Source organism: Schistocerca cancellata, chromosome 1 (assembly GCF_023864275.1).
Source record: "Schistocerca cancellata isolate TAMUIC-IGC-003103 chromosome 1, iqSchCanc2.1, whole genome shotgun sequence".
NCBI classification, from domain to species: Eukaryota; Metazoa; Arthropoda; class Insecta; order Orthoptera; family Acrididae; genus Schistocerca; species Schistocerca cancellata.
In genome coordinates this window covers 1092474794-1092485775 of record NC_064626.1, presented here as the reverse complement: position 1 = coordinate 1092485775, position 10982 = coordinate 1092474794, and the positions used below count along the sequence as shown (strand labels likewise).

The following is a 10982-nucleotide window of genomic DNA, read 5'->3' as shown; positions in this document are numbered from 1 at the left end:
TTGGTTTATATCACAATGGTCCTCTTCAGTGCTATATCTTGTCTTTTGCTACTGAAATTTACACATCATGAATGTTGCAGAGTTTTGATTTCAGCATTAACATAACGGGTAATTTGCTTGAAGATGATGATAAATACAAAGGCAATGGAGAATTTAGTGAAGATGATTTTCTTGAAGAAGAAGAAGAACAGACACAGACTTTGAAGCAGCAACTGAGGAACTGGAAGAATAATTCCTGGGTGACTGAGCAGGTCTTATATAGATTATATCAACAGTGTCTGAAGAAGATTCTACTCATGGTGCATGTAAAATACCCTTTGAGTTATAATAATTTGTAACTAGTACATAGCATAAATGACATTTTCAGCTGTAAAATTGTCATTATAAAGTATACAACAGGATATTCTGTACATATTTTGTGTGTAACATACACGTGGAGATCTAATGATTGTAATTAACTAGTGCATAATTTGTAAATAACGAAGTTCTTTAAAGATCAAAATGTAGGAAATCACAGCCCATCACCATGTTCAGGCTCCAGTATTATCAAATGTCAGGACTGTGATCTAGTCGTAAAGTGCATGCCTGGAAGCTGGGAGGTTGCAGGATCAAATCTCAGTTGGACCATGGATTTTTCAGTTTTCGTTATCACCTCTCATGACGAGACAAGTCACCAGAAACAACTCTTGGTTCAGATTCCGCATTAAACTGTAGGTTATCTTTCCGGAGTCAGATAACGGGAGTACATTAGGGACATGCAAGTTGCTGAAGTAACATGTGACGACTTGCACTAGGCAATTGAGGCACATTAAAGGATCAACTTATTTCATTAATGTTTCAGTTACAGAAATTAAAATAAATCACTTTCTCTGAATTGTGAACAGTTAGTTCTTAGATTTCAATTTTGATACTTATTTTTGTACAGTAGTAAAATTATATATTCAAATCCTGATATGTCCTGACTTAATCATCTTTAAGTGAAAACAACTGCCCCATTATGTTCACAGTTAAATATTACTACAGCTCCAACTTCCTCCTCCTGATGGCAAGTCACCTATAAGAACCAAATTTTGTTGGCATGACAATCTAAATTGATCATGAGGATGATTATACACACTTAGGGTGTCCATACAACAGATCACATACCCAACAATGTGAGTTTTGGATCGTTTTCAACATTGAAGCAGCACCTCAGAATGTAGGAATGACAACTTTCTCTACAACTGCACAGCTTAGGAATGGCTCCTGCTGTTTATATTGCTTAATCACATCTGGTATTGTTTAATCCCCACCATCACTGACATGTCAACTGCAGTCCCTGCCACATCTAACATTTTAGATCATCCAATTATGTCCAGTGTTAGCATTTAATTATTTTAGTGCATGTCTAATTAATATGAGAATTACTCTTGAAAGAATTACAGATGCCAAATTAACTGCTTCTGGATAGCTTAGACCATTTCTCAACCCCACCCTCCCCCTTCTGAAGAGGGGGGGGGGGAGGGAATGGTTTCCCAGACTTTTCTCCATCTGTTAAGTGTAATACCTTTTCATTTAGTCATTTATAGAATCCACTTTATGGTTAACATTCTGCAAGTCTTCAGTTCCCTTCTTTGTTACTTTTTGATTAATTATATTACAATTTTTCCTACTGTCTATGTTTTACTTTCTTTTGGATCTACTACATATAAACTGCTCAGTACTCTAATCTGATCCCTTTGTCAATTACAGTAGATAATAAAAAGATTCAGTTGAAAACTTCCTTTCCTTGTGGTACATGTAGTTCTCACAAGAAATTTGAGTGCTATGTAGTGCAACCAGTGAAATGTCTTAAATTATCCACATACTGCACAGATTTGTAGGACAAGTAGATGTGATGTATGTTTTGCTGAAATTGTTGCTTATCACTGACACTGCAGGCCACCTAAAAATGTACTTCTATCAATTTATTATTGCAACAGTAAAGAATCTGCAGGCTTGCAAGTGAAATTTAATGTCCTCTTTAAGGACGTTGGATCGGGTTGAAATTTGTGTTTGTAAATATTAAGAAATATAAAATGAATGAAAGTAGAAAGTCTACATTCTGCATGGAGAGGGAAAAACCATGGCTGTTTTGTAAACAGTCTTCAACTGCAAAAGGTTATTGGTGGTACTGAACTCCGCATCTTCCTTGCATTACTGTGAAAGCCCAGCAAACATTACCCAGTAATTTCCTTTCCTATCGAGTGTGGAAACTCTTTTATACAGGTTGTGACCTTTTGATAGCACAGTCACCTGAAGAAGATCCCAATGGGGTAGGCAAAGTAGTGAGACAGAAGTGGAAACTGGCTTGAAACCTGTAGTCCATATGGTAAAAGAAAAAACCCTGAAAGTTACTGTGGCCTTGGGGTGGCATCACATCTCTGCCGCAACTAATTCCACAATGCAATTTTGGATACACGTCAGTGCCTCAGTCCAGACATGTAACCACCTACATGAATGGCCACTATCAAAGGTTGGTAAACAGCAAACTTTACCATCTAGATGCCGAACATGCTGCATGCCACAACACAAATGACTTCAGTATCTGCTTCACCACACAGGCCATTTGGATACCATCAAAAGTGTTTCTGAACTATGCAGATGGAAATGGCCTCTCCAGTACATCCCATGCTCTTGTAATCCTTCTGGCCTAATCCAACTATTATCCTGTTCCCATTACCCCACCTTACCTTTAACCATTCTCTTTCCTGTCAACACCACTCCTATCCAACCACTCTTCCTCCTGACTTCCCTATGTTGGTATACTCTCTCCATTTTCTTGTTGGGCAGCCACAATCCTCCTCACACTACCTATTTTCCACTACCACCTAATTGTGTCCTTCCCTGTCCCCTCCCCGACATCAGCTCAGGCAACTGCTTTCAATAATAAAGTATCAATAATCACTCTTGCATTTTTTTGTGAATGCATGTGCTATCAAATGCTTCAAGTGGACACACTAATAATTTATTTGCTACTTCACTCTGCAGTCAGCAGATGAATGGAAGCCCCATTTCATTTCAAGGTTTACCCACACCTCTTGAGTGATCATAACATGTTTTAGCTTTGACCATGTTTGGCACAGTAGTTGGAATCCAGCAATCTTCTTTGTTGGATCTTTAACCAGGGGTGCATTGTTGGGTGGATGTTCATTCCAGTGTTTTAGCCCACTGGTGGACACATCAAAAGAACCCAGGATGCTTTATGTGATTTCAGATGAGTTGGTTATCTTGTAGGGCATCATGTAAAGGAGAGTTCTTTTGAGAACTGATCTTGTTGAAGTTTACCTTAGCTGATTTCCTCTATGGATCTTTTAGAGCAGCACTAGCCGAGATAGGTAAAAACTGAATGGAAGTAGAGCTAACAGTGTCTGTAATCTCCTGGCTTCATTAAGCTACAGTGTTGTGTAGGCACTGTTTTCCCCACACATGAGATCAATATCCACCAGCAGAATACACAAGAGTTAGTGCAGCAGGACAAAAAAGTACTGGCATATACACCCCAACAGCTTCTGGCAATCTTGCAAAGTACTTTCATTCTTAAAACCCATTTCTCAGATAATGTGAACTGTTTGAAAGCCAGATGCAACCCAGAGTGATTTCTTGATATATTTGATTGTTATATAGTACTTCAATTCCATCAAAGGTCTTGTGTAGCTCCCTTTGGGATGGGCATTCATACATATTCCACACATCATTATCCCACACTGAGGCAGTGTGGAAATCCCTGAATCAATGCCCCAGATTAACAATGGTGGAAGTGATCCATGAAGAAAAAGTGGAATATCTTAAATTTGACTACTGTCGGACCTGCAGAGAGTAGTAATGTTCTGGCATTAAAGTTTTATTAATAAGAGTGCTCTAAGAATATTAGGCAAATGTGTCTGAAAGACCTCATATTTATTTCAAAGACTTGGATACTGTGTTGAGCAACATTACTTCCAGCAGTGCTCCAGACTGCACTATTCAGAGGAGACAATCAGAAATTTACACAGCAACAGTCAAACTACAGTTGAGCTAAAACACAATCAATAGTTGTAGCTCATCTGAACAACAAAACTATGATAAATATATTCAATGAGACAGAACATTACACGCAATAGTACAGTCTCACAGGTCATTTGCATTGTAGTTCATGTTTAGTCCTTACTTTCCCAAAACATATTGTTTTGTTCATATTAACCCTAAGGTGATGTACTGTGCATCAAACATTAAAAATAAAAAATAAAGAGCCACAAGCTAACCTGATGAAAAATTTACCAGGGGAGAATGTGGGTTACATGAAGTAAGGTCTAAATAGGTACAGAAATATTTTGTAGCAACGACTTTATTCATATTTGTTCACTGAACAGTGGAATTGCACCAGCTGTTTTGTTTTGGGAATGGTAATTTTTGTGCAAACATGTCTTTCATTACAGCTTTTGGTTTGTTTAATGAATGGCAAAAATATATTACTTTCATAAGGACTAGAAGCATTACACTCAGCTGAAATTTTCAAACAAGCCCTTAGTGGCTAAAATATATCATGTGGTGAACACATTACATGAGCCAAGAGGGAGCAGAAACACTTTACTGTAAAGGATGAATTTCACCCCTAGTGAACTATAATCTATTATTTATTCAAAACTGCTGTTACAGCTAATATGTTTTTACTGTGGTTAAACATCCTTCAACCTCTTACTCCCTTTTACTATAAGGCATAAGCAACAGCTTATCTAAAGCCTTTCTATGTGTATTTGTTACAACTCAAAGACTCAGAACTGTGACAAACCACTGTTATTGCTGTTAAATGAGATATTTAATAGTATCATCACTGTAGTGTTCATTTCCAATGTGTGCGTTCATTATTTGCAGACAAACTTGCAAATGAGAATACAGCATGAGTATCTTAACTAAATTATCAATACAGCATTATACAGGAAAATCATTTCTAACAGCAGCAATTATAAATTATAATACCATACAACAATTTACAAAATACTGATGACCAACATTTCTACTTCCCATACCAGTCTTATGATTGTATGAAGTATGGGAAGATTGATTTCTTAAGATTAAGGAAATGTAAACGTACTGACAAACAGCACTGAGCTGTAGACACGTCCTTTAGTATGGGTACATGGGAAGCAGAGTGGATGTAAAATATTTTTCTGTAGCGATTAGTTGGTCCACAAATGTTTACAGAGAGCCTTCAATCTTTATGAGCTCCAGGATGCCATCATTCATTTCCTTCACAGCATCATACTCTGTTAGACCCATGCGCCTCTTGTTAGAAATGTCATACACGCCACCCTCAGCCTCTGTGTGCTCACCACGTGTTCCACGGACCTGTGAAAGGATAATTTTTTTTATTAGAGCCTATACAAATTTCCAGAAGAAAATCTTTTCTTGTGTGCCATAATGGACCAGATGTTCTGCAGACAGTAACAATCTTAAACAGGTCCTGAGTATGCACAAAGTACAGAAGTCAAATAAGTTGTCAAGCTATACTAGAACACCTCAAAACAGCTAAAAGACTCAATGGTGCAATAGATGCTTGCCAAGTATTTTTCTGATTTAAGTTTCCAGAGGTGCACAACTTGTGAAAGCACCACAAAGTTAACACATCACACCACAAAACAGCTCTAGGTGAGCAATTTAAGGATGTTTGTGATAAACCATGCAGCTTCTGATAAGGAAGCGTGCATTTTAAAATTGTACCACACGTCAGTTAGCTTTCATTCTATGCATTGGTTAATTTTATTCTGATCAGCCAGTGCATAAAAAATGCAAAGGTGCCTGCATTTGTGAGCCACTAGGTGCCTTTTTTTAAGCACTTACTGTCTTACTGCTTCCACATAATGCAGCCCCCTGTAACCCTTTATATATTTTTGGAATTCTGCAAACAACCTCCTAGCAACACACACATTCCTTACCTGGAGGTTAAATTTTCCAGCAACTTCCTCCAGCTTTGTCCTGTCAGCTGCAAGTTTTGGCAGCTTTATGTGGACAGAGGCACGAAGCGTTGTTCCCAGGTTGGTGGGGCAGAATGTGAGGAAACCCAGACGGTCATCATGTGAGAAAGGAATGCGCTTCTCAATTTCATTCACAGCATGTACAAGACGACGGTAAACCTGAAATTCAGAAGAAAAGTTAGTCACTTTTCCACAACACATTTATCTTATTTAGAGCTTTTCACTGTATTTGACAAACCTGTCCCAAGTCGCCACCAGGCTGCATAGAGATGATTCGGAGGTGATCTTCCTCATTGCACCAAACCAAGAAGGTCTTGTTGTCATTGTGGTAAATACCACGACCACTGGGCCAAAATCTGCATGCATTGGCAGCCTATAACAAATTTATTATTATTATATTATTATTTCTATTTTTCTCAGACCTTAGGTCTGATTAAAAATGGAAAGTGACACGGACCTTCATCAAGTGTGACTTCCTTTTAACTGCACGGCATATGTTACATTGTATTTAGGAACTTTCGGGTTATTGAACACATAAATAATTACGGATTTCTGTAGTTGTATATATACGTTTGGATGTAGCTGTATTGTGTTGATGTACTGGTGGATATTGTGTGGTATGACTCCTGTAGTTGATAGTATAATCAGTATAATGTCAACTTTATCCTGATGCCACATGTCCTTTACTTCCTCAGCCAGTTGGATGTATTTTTCAATTTTTTCTCCTGTTTTCTTCTGTATATTTGTTGTATTGGGTATGGATATTTCGATTAGTTGTGTTAATTTTTTCTTTTTATTGGTGAGTATGATGTCAGGTTTGTTATGTGGTGGTGTTTTATCTGTTATAATGGTTCTGTTCCAGTATAATTTGTATTCATCATTCTCCAGTACATTTTGTGGTGTATACTTTTATGTGGGAACTTGTTGTTCTATAAGTTTATGTTGTAAGGCAAGCTGTTGATGTATTATTTTTGCTACATTGTCATGTTTTCTGGGGTATTCTATATTTGCTAGTATTGTACATCCACTTGTGAAGTGATCTACTGTTTCTATTTGTTGTTTGCAAAGTCTGCATTTATCTGTTGTGGTATTGGGATCTTTAATAATATGCTTGCTGTAATATCTGGTGTTTATTGTTTGATCCTGTATTGCAATCATGAATCCTTCTGTCTCACTGTATATATTGCCTTTTCTTAGCCATGTGTTGGATGCGTCTTGATCAATGTGTGGCTGTGTTAGATGATACGGGTGCTTGCCATGTAGTGTTTTCTTTTTCCAATTTACTTTCTTCGTATCTGTTGATGTTATGTGATCTAAAGGGTTGTAGAAGTGGTTATGAAATTGCAGTGGTGTAGCCAATGTATTTATATGAGTGATTGCTTTGTGTATTTTGCTAGTTTCTGCTCGTTATAGAAAGAATTTTCTTAAATTGTCTACCTGTCTATAATGTAGGTTTTTTTATGTCAATGAATCCCCTTCCTCCTTCCTTTCTGCTTAATGTGAATCTTTCTGTTGCTGAATGTATGTGATGTATTCTATATTTGTGGCATTGTGATCGTGTAAGTGTATTGAGTGCTTCTAGGTCGGTGTTACTCCATTTCACTACTCCAAATGAGTAGGTCAATATTGGTATAGCAGAAGTATTTATAGCTTTTGTCTTGTTTCTTGCTGTCAATTCTGTTTTCAGTATTTTTGTTAGTCTGTCTATATTTTTCTTTTAGTTGTTCTTTAATATTTGTATTATCTATTCCTATTTTTTGTCTGTATCCTAGATATTTATAGGCATCTGTTTTTTCCATCGCTTCTATGCAGTTGCTGTGGTTATCCAATATGTAATCTTGTTTAGTGTGTTTTCCCTTGACTATGCTGTTTTTCTTACATTTGTCTGTTCCAAAAGCCATATTTATATCATTGCTGAATACTTCTGTTATCTTTAGCAATTGGTTGAGTTGTTGATTGGTTGCTGCCAGTAGTTTTATATCATCCATGTATAGCAAATGTGTGATTTTGTGTGGGTATGTTCCGGTAATATTACATCCATAATTTGTATTATTTAGCATGTTGGATAGTGGGTTCAGAGCAAGACAGAACCAGAAAGGACTTAATTAGTCTCCTTGGTATATTCCACGGAGACTAATTAAGTCCTTTCTGGTTCTGTCTTGCTATTATTATTATTATTATTATTATTATTATTATTATTATTATTCACAATGAAGAAAAGGATTACTCCAAATTTCACCTATGGCAAACATTTTACGAAGTGTTAAAAAAAATCAGAGATTAACTCAGAGCTGTGCGAATGAATTGAAATAGTGTTATCAAAATGACGTCTCATTAAAATAGGGGAATTTTGCAAATTGGCAAATGTAATTCAATTCCAGTCACATAAAGCTTATATAGTACAACTAGATTATTTTTCACCACATTCAGAATATGATGCTTTTGAAGTATTTATGAAAAAGAGAGAAAAAAATAACCACATAAAACTCCAGTTGCTCACCTGCAGGAACCTGTCACCCTCCTTGAACAGGAAATGGTCATCAATGAGCTTCTGTTGCACTTCCTTGCTCATGCCAGTCAGAGGGTAGAACTGACCCTTGAGCTCACCCTCCAAACTAGACAGTGTGGTGGAAACTTTCTGCTCCATTTCTTTGTACTGTGCCTCTGTCAAGCAAGGGTTAAATGGGTAGCCCTGCATGGAGCGACCACAGCGGACACGGGTGGAAATGACGTATTCGCCGTTGGGGTCCAGGTTGGCCAACGTGTCGACATCACCGAAGTTCTTCGGTGGGTGCTTATCAGTCTTCTTGAAGCCACCATGGTAGTCTTCAATGATGGGGTCAAACAGGTCAGCAAAAACGGTGTATGCCTCTGCATCAGGAGCATAGATACCAACACCAGAATCATGATTCTCGAGACCTGGGAACAGGAAAGTCCATTAAACTTCTTTATGATTTAATATCCACAGCTGACACTTTAATGCTACTTATGCAATTAACTTTAAACATAATTTATTCACAGTTCAAAGTTTCTCACTTTATTAACAGTAAGTTGTTCCTTTCCCAAAGATACAACGGAATAAGACTTTAAACTAAGAAAAATGCTACGAGTAACTGTCATACACACAATTCTGCACTTTAAATGCTCCTCCTTTCATTGTTTTAAGATAACTGATTCACTGTTAACTGAAATTCTTATAGCTGAACTTTTCATATATAATATCTTTAAAAATTTAGATTGTGCTAGAATGAGTTTTTCACTCTGCAGCGGAGTGTGCACTGATATAAAACTTCTTGGCAGATTAAAACTGTGCACCGGACCGAGGCTAACTCGGGACCTTTGCCTTTCGCCAGGCTGTGGCTAAGCTATGTCTCCGTAATATCCTTTCTTCCAGGAATGCTAGTTCTGCAAGGTTCGTAGAAGAGCTTCTGTGAAGTTTGGAAAGTAGGAGACGAGGTACTGGCGGAAGTAAAGCTGTGAGGACAAGGCATGAGTCCTGCTTGGGTAGTTCAGATGGTAGAGCACTTGCTTGCGAAATGCAAAGGTCTTGAGTTAGAGTCTTGGTCCACCACACAGTTTTAATCTGCCACGAAGTTTCGAAGATTGTGCTGCTGTTATATCTGGGGATTGTCTTATTTTCTGTTCTCTTAACTATATCCCCTAAATGTCAATCATTTCAGGCTATAATGTGCTGCTTACATGCTAATTTTACAGAAATGCTGTTTTGCTGCCACACATATCTAAGATCTCTAACTCAATCAGTCCTATTTCACATCAAATCACCCAGTGGTCTTTGCTCTCATTTCACAGATGTTTCTGACAATATAGTGCAAAAAGTACATACTGAGAGAAGGTTAAAATGTTTTTCCAGATTTTAAGAAAACTGCAGTTGGGAGGCTATTTTGGAATGTTGGTTACTCTTCACAAACTAGCATTGAGAGAAGGTGGCTTAGAAGCTTGTGACCACTAACTTCATTATTCAATTTGTGTCACTGCAAAGATTGCAATCAACTGTAACATATAATTGTTAAAATTCTGGAATCCTGCACATGTACAAATAATTTTTAATGTGTGGCTAAACTTTGTTTTTAAAGAATTTTTTGAAAAGTCAGGAATTTTTCACCTGAATCAAACTTTAACCATATTCATTTTGTTTCACATAATGTATTATAATTTTCAACAGAAAAAATTTGTACGCGTGTTCCTCCTTTCTTGCTAGGTCTCATACTTTTTCAGCAGTATACAGATGGCAGGCCATGTGTTCAGTATGTTACACATTTTTTACTATATATAAATCTTATTTGTGTCCTAACAGTGTTGGTAATAACATGGAGTGGTTATGTTGCTCTTAGTTTCTCCATACAGATCCTTCATAAACCATCTTTGACTGGGTAGTGTTCAGAAACAGTTCAAATCATCCACTCTTTCTGCAACAAATCCACTTAATTTAGCAATTACTGTGAAAAATCAGTGTCCTAGGTGTCATCTGTCAGCAGAAAAGTGGTAGTAGCAAAGACATTGATTTAATATACATGGGTCATTTATTTTAAACCAAACAATAGAAAGTATTTGAACCCTTGTAAAATCTTATAATTTTTGTCATTTTATTCTACCTATCAAAATAAGGAAGTATACAAAATTAAAGATTTTATGAACATTATCTTTGAGCAAATAATTTTTAAAGTTTCCAAAACTGTGTGCATTCTAACATCTTTAAATACCCATACCTCAAAAACTAACAAATATACATCAAATCAGTACTATTATTTCAATGTCTTATAAGCATTAAAATGTGACTACGATAGTCATAAAAATGCTGAATTTTCTCAAACAATTTTTATTCTTCAAGTTCCAAAAACTGAAATTTGTGTTGAGAAAAATGTATGTTCATCAAACAGTTGGTTTATGTCAGTGCCAAATTCCACAATGTTATTCCCACAGGAATATACTTTTATTATTTTACTGCAATTAATAATTAAAATGTACTTACTGTATACCAATTGAGCACAC

General features: G+C 36.7%; 1 protein-coding gene across 1 annotated transcript in view; it reads right to left on the bottom strand.

Annotated features, from left to right (window-relative positions):
• Nucleotides 1–4327: 4327 nt before the first annotated feature.
• LOC126091429 (arginine kinase) overlaps nucleotides 4328–10982 on the bottom strand; it is a 37643-nt gene continuing 30988 nt past the window's right edge. Inside the window, exons 3-6 of the mRNA XM_049907061.1 lie at nucleotides 8473–8891; nucleotides 6211–6345; nucleotides 5934–6131; nucleotides 4328–5346 (exon numbers count right to left, since the gene is read on the bottom strand). Coding sequence (XP_049763018.1) covers nucleotides 5197–5346; nucleotides 5934–6131; nucleotides 6211–6345; nucleotides 8473–8891 — 902 coding nt within the window. The 3' untranslated portion in view covers nucleotides 4328–5196. The remainder of the gene's footprint in view (nucleotides 5347–5933; nucleotides 6132–6210; nucleotides 6346–8472; nucleotides 8892–10982) is intronic.